At 37.4% G+C, this 6,000-nt stretch overlaps 1 protein-coding gene across 1 annotated transcript in view; it reads left to right on the top strand.

Annotated features, from left to right (window-relative positions):
* The first annotated feature begins 325 nt into the window (after nucleotides 1–325).
* Nucleotides 326–6,000, top strand: part of LOC104892906 (glycine-rich cell wall structural protein 1.8) — a 46,731-nt gene continuing 41,056 nt past the window's right edge. Inside the window, 1 exon segment of the mRNA XM_010678930.4 lies at nucleotides 326–584. Coding sequence (XP_010677232.3) covers nucleotides 347–584 — 238 coding nt within the window. The 5' untranslated portion in view covers nucleotides 326–346.

Below are 6,000 nucleotides of genomic sequence, written 5' to 3'. Positions count from 1 at the left end.
CTGTCCAAATTGGGGAGTGATGTGGAACGAACTAATATAATTGTACGATTAAATGCAAGAAAATAAAGCAATTATCTGAATGAAAAATACATTGAAATTTGAATGTGGGAGACAGCAGAGTGGCACAATACCGTCACTATTTGCTGTAATATGAATAATACTACTATACAACTCGAAAAATTGCGGCTTTGCTATGAGTAGAGGACCTTATAGTGGGAACTATAGAGTAATCCTTCACTTTTGTTATGTTGAGTGCGAGTAACGCTCAATTTTAATCTTAATCAGTTAATCCATGCCTATAAAACCTCTCTCTAAGCATCTGTAAACCATCACAAACAATCTCAATATGGCATACCATAAAATCTCTTGTGTTGTTTTTTTCTTAGTGTTAGGCATAGGCATATGCACTGCCACCAGGGCCCTCCTCACGTATGAACTTGGAGGACATGCGAGTGTTGGTGTTGATGTTGGTGTAGGTGTAGGTGGGTATGCCGGTGGCAGAGGTGGTGGAAGTGGTGAAGGCGGTGGGGCAGTTCATGGAGGAGGAGGAGAGCATGCTGGTGGATATGGTAGCGGTGGAGGAGGTGCAGCTAGTGGCGAATCTGCCTATGCTGGTGGTGGTGGTAGTGGAAGTGGAGGAAGTGGTGGGGCAGTTCATGGTGGAGGTGGTGAGCATGCCGGTGGATATGGTAGTGGAAGTGGTGAAGGAGGTGGAGTTGCTGGTGGTGGGGCAACTTACGGCGGGGTAGCTCATGATGGAGGCAGTGGACATGCCGGTGGATACGATAGCGGAAGTGGTGAAGGAAGCGGTGCCGCTGGTGGTGGAGCAGCATTTGGTGGAGGCGGTGGTGGTGGAAGTGGAGCTAGTGGAGCATCTGGGGCTGGAGGTGGCCATGCAGGTGGTTATGGCGGTGGTGAAGGTGGAGGCCATGGAGGTGGGGCAGCTGGCGGTGGAGCTGCTTATGGCGGTGGTGGCGGAGGTGGTAGTGGAGGTGGTGGCGCTTATGGGGCTGGAGGACAACACGGCGGAGGTTATGGAGGTGGCGAAGGTGGGGGCCATGGAGGTGGCTATGCTGGTGGGGCCGGCGGACACGTTGGAGGTGGTGGAGGCGGAAGTGGTGGTGGTGGTGGTGCAGCATATGGAGGTAGCGAAGCAGGAGGTGGGTACGGTAGTGGTGGTGGAGAGGTGGTGGACACGGAGGAGGTGCTAGTGAAGGAGGCTATGTTGGTGGTGGCGGTGGTGGATCTGGTGGCGGAGGTGGCTCTGCCGCTGGTGGCGCCCATTCTGGTGGCTATGGTGCTGGTGGGGGAGAAGGGGGTGGTCATGGAGGATACATGCCTTGAATAGTATTTTATGTCCATCTCAATGAACTTTGCTGAAAATCTATGACTAGCTTCTTATTCTACTATTTTTCTCATTAGTTATTTATAATAAGGTTAGTCATCGACTCCACAGCAGTAAAGTTCGCAAGAACTATATATATTTATTTATCACATATACTGTATGGTTGTGATTTATGTAATGGTGTTTGTGGAATGTTGCATCAAATTGTGATATAGATTGTACTTCTACAATTGAAATGATCTTCAATCTGTTTATTAACCTCTCATGATCTAAAAGTGCGACGTTGTACGTAAGATATTTTGAATGGATGATCAAACAAGCCAGCCACCACTAAGATGTCTTATATAAGTCCATTCAACAATAAAATAATCGCTTGTCTGATAATTTACGAAAAATAGATACCTAATTAGTTAAACACTTTCTAAATTGTACATAATTTAATAAGTGTCTTATTTTATTTGAATTTCTTATATGTAACTTTACATAATATAATAAATAAGATCCCTTTATGAGTAGAAAAATGGTAAGGAAAATATCCAACCTCAAGGTGCCTTTTGTGTAGTGCTAGGTTTGATATATTTTACAACAAAATTGTGAAATACAATTAAATCTTACCAATTACCATGCACGAGAAGCTTTCCTTTGTATTTATTTAAAAAACATGTTCTCCATTGAACAAAAGAAGGAAAGTGGTGGGCCTCACTCCATATTCAAAATTACAAAAGTATCGCTTTGTCTTATTAGATTTAGTAAAAGTAAGTTATAGGGATTTGGTCCACACTAAATTAGCATGAATTTAATGCTAATTCACGTGATTTATTAAAAAAAGGTCTGTATATTGAAAAAAAAATATTTTAAAGATGAATAGATATAGATTGTAATGCTTGACTATGTGAAAAAAAGGTTATTATTTCACGAAGTGAACATTTCGTTACAGTAAACTAACATAAAAAAGAGTGAGTATATTAAAAAAAAATCAATATGGTAGATAGTGACTGTATGGTGTAACATAAGATTTTTAAAAAAATTACTATATGAAGAAAAAAGACGATCAATATGTTAAAGGAGAACGGTTTTGGTCCAGAATAATATTAGTGTGGATCATGTCCATGCAAAACTAACTCAAGAATAATAACCCATTTATATATTTGATTATTGTATCAGCTTGAATCATGGAGCAGACTGTACGTAAGATTTTAACTAAGTAACAAATAATTACTCCCTCCGTCCCAATTTATTTGCTACAAGCACTTTTTCACAAAGACCAAGGAGGGAGTGGGGACCATTGACAGAAATGGAATTAAAAAAAAAGCAAATAGGTAAATTGTGGGACATATGTATTATATATGGAAACATTTACAAAACCAAGGAGGGAGTGATGGCAAATTTGTAAATAAAGTGTGGGACCTATGTACTATATATGGAAATATTTGCAAATGTAGCAAATAAATTGAGACACCCCTAAATGGCAAAATGTAGCAAATACATTTGGGACGAAGGGAGTATAATTAACTTTTGTATAAGGCAGGCCACACCTTGAACAAATGGTGTGACCAGCTAATAAAAGGCCCAAGCTAGAGTACTTTATATTGAAGCCCGCGTCCCATAAAAAACAGCCCAAGCATGAATTTGTTTTCAGCAGGGTTACTTTTCGTAACAAGAATTACTTTTGAATCCGTTTTCAGAGAGGTTACTTTTCATAATAGGGGTTACTTTTGTTGAATCTAGGTTTTTTTTCTTCTAATTATTAGGTGTTACTTTTAGTGAAACTAAGGGTTACTTTTTCGAATGCTAAGCGGTTACTTTACTGTAACTAGGGATTACTTTTTGTCATGATAAGGGGTTACTTTTACTGAATATCACTCTTTTCCGTCTACCAAAATCGGACGCTAAAAATTTGGGATCGGACGGTAAAGAGGTTAGCGTCCGTCAACGGACGCTAAAAGGCTGATGCAAAACCCCTGGTCGATAATTCTCCATTTAGCGTCCGTTTGGCGGACGGTAAATATTTAGCGTCCGACTTTTTGACTTAGCGTCTGAAATTTCAGACAGTAATTAGCGTCCGAGAATTCGGACGGTAATTAGCGTCTGAAATTTCAGACGCTAATTACCGTCTGAATTTTCGGACGCTAAATCAAAAAATCAGACGGAAATTGCATAGCATAATAAAATAAAAATTCAAATATTACTTTATTATTTTTTTTCTCTCTTAATGCTATAAGGTTTTGGTAAATATTTTAGTGAACACAAAAATGAAAGGACACATTGAAATTGAAACATAAAAATGAATCTTTATAGAAGTACTTCATATAAATTATAATGGTAAATACAACATATTTTACATCCCAATTGAAATCCCAGTAATATCTAAAACAAAATTACCTGAACTAAAATGTTAAATAAAAAAATACATCTATTCAACTAATATCTGGAATCAATCTCTTCAAATAATCCTTGAACACATCTGATCTGCAACCACAAAGATTGAACAAAAATTAATATAACCCCAACATTAAAATAAACATTTAACCATATAATTAAAACCACAAAGCAAGTAGTACCAAAATTTAACCCAAGCATAATTAAATGAGATTAACCAAAAAATTAATCAAATTCGAACCCCATAACCCACAAACCCGAAACTCATAATCAAAAATCAGAATGACAAAAAATAAGTAAGAAAAATCAAAATAGAAAAAAAAATAAAAAAACCAGAAAACGAAATCCAAATAAAAAAACGAAATTCAAAAACCACAAAACCAGAAAAAACAAATTGAAAAATCAAACTGAAATCTATGCAGATTTTTTTTTTAAAAAAAAGGACAAAGATGTTCTGAAAAAAAAAACTCATATCTACCACAATACTAACCCCATAAAAAAAAAAAAAATATCGAAAAATATAAAAAAAAACATTTGAAATAAAAACCCCAGCCCATAACAATCCTTGTGAAAATCCTAACCGCCGCCACCCAGAAACCCTCACCACCGCCGACCAATAAACCCTAACCCTAACCGCCGCCGACACAAAAACCCTAAAAACAGCGGAAATCCAACTAAAAAACCCAATTTTAAGAAATCAAATTTTAAAAAAACGAATTTTAAAAAGTTTGAAGAAAACCAATTTAAAAAAACGAATTTGAAAGGAAATCAACCATCGAAACGGAAAACTACCCAAAAAAATAGAAATTTATGAAAAAAAATACTAGAGCTAACCTTAAAATATGGCGAAGGCGTTATTTCAACTGTTTTCGTGGAGCCTATGACGTTGGGGATGGATGGTGACGACAAAAAGACGATGAGAGAGAGTGAGAGAAACATAAGGAGAGAGATAGAGAGTTTTGGGATGAGAGAGGGTGAGAGAATTGGGATGAGAGAGGGTGAGAGAATTGGGAGATGAGTGAGCGAGACTGAGAGAGAGTGAGAGAATTGGGAGATGAGAGAGAGAGAATGCTTTTGTTATTGTGTGGATGAAACAAAAGTAGGGTCGTCGCGTCCTTATTCATCACCCGCAAAATTAGCGCCCGTCTTATGGACGTAAATGGTCCTAGGCGGACGGTAAATTGTTTTATTTTATTTTCTTATATTTGAGCGGACGTAAAAACGGACGGTAAATAGTGTCGGGCAGCATAACGGACGGTAAATTTTGGAAATCAGACGGTATTTAGCGTCTGGTTTAATTCGGACGGTAATTTTAACTATACTGTCTACAAATTTAGACGGGCGGTAAATGCGGACGGTAAAATAGCAGATTCTTGTTGTGATATGGGTTACGTTTGTAATTATAAGGGGTTACTTCTAAGGTAAATAGGGGTTACTTTTATTGAAAACTATGGGTTACTTTTTCAAATGCTAAGGATTACTTTTTTATAATTGTAATAGCCTGAATTTTTAAGCAGGTTCAAATATTTTTTAGTTATATTAAGTCTTCATCAGGCTTTGGTCCTTTAAGTAGTTAGAATTCTCTCCAACATCATACTAGGACAAAAGTGGATAAGAAGCATCATTCTTAGTTGTTAAGAAAGTAAGTGGATAAGAACCATCATTCTTAGTGGTTAAGAAAATAAGTGGATAAGGACCATCATTCTTAGCGATTAAGAAAGCTTGTGGATAAGCACTATCATTCTTAATTGGTTAAGTTCAATTAAAGTTATTACGTGAAAAACTAGTTTCAAATGAAAACCCTAAACCTTCTCAACTATCAAAGTAAGGGGAATTGAAAGGAGTTGATAAGAGTTCTGAGTATTAAGGATGAGTTGATAAGAAATTTGAGTATTGAGGATTAAAGTATGAATCATTAAATATCTTAAATTATAAATATGAAAGTGAGGCGTGAACATGCACCTGAGTTAGGGCGGGTAGAGTCCCTAACTGTTGCCTTCCAGGAAGGGCGAATTTCTGGCGTTATAGGACATGTCTGGTTAAGTCTTGCAAGCAGAACAATAAAAGTTGGCGTGACGACCCTCAATAGTTTGGAGACAGCTGGTACTGCGTGGTACCCCTCTCCATTCGCGTTCATGCCAAATGATATGATTTTGTGAAACTATAGTAACTGAGTTGAATGTGACTATTTGTTATTATAACTATGTGCTAGTTTTTAACATGCACCTAAACTTGTATTTTCTATTACACAGTGTGTACTCAGCTTTGCTGATAGT

This window comes from Beta vulgaris, chromosome 5, assembly GCF_026745355.1.
Source record: "Beta vulgaris subsp. vulgaris cultivar EL10 chromosome 5, EL10.2, whole genome shotgun sequence".
Lineage (NCBI taxonomy): Eukaryota > Viridiplantae > Streptophyta > Magnoliopsida > Caryophyllales > Amaranthaceae > Beta > Beta vulgaris.
Note: the sequence above shows the minus strand (reverse complement) of the source record. Positions and strands in the feature narration are given on the sequence as shown.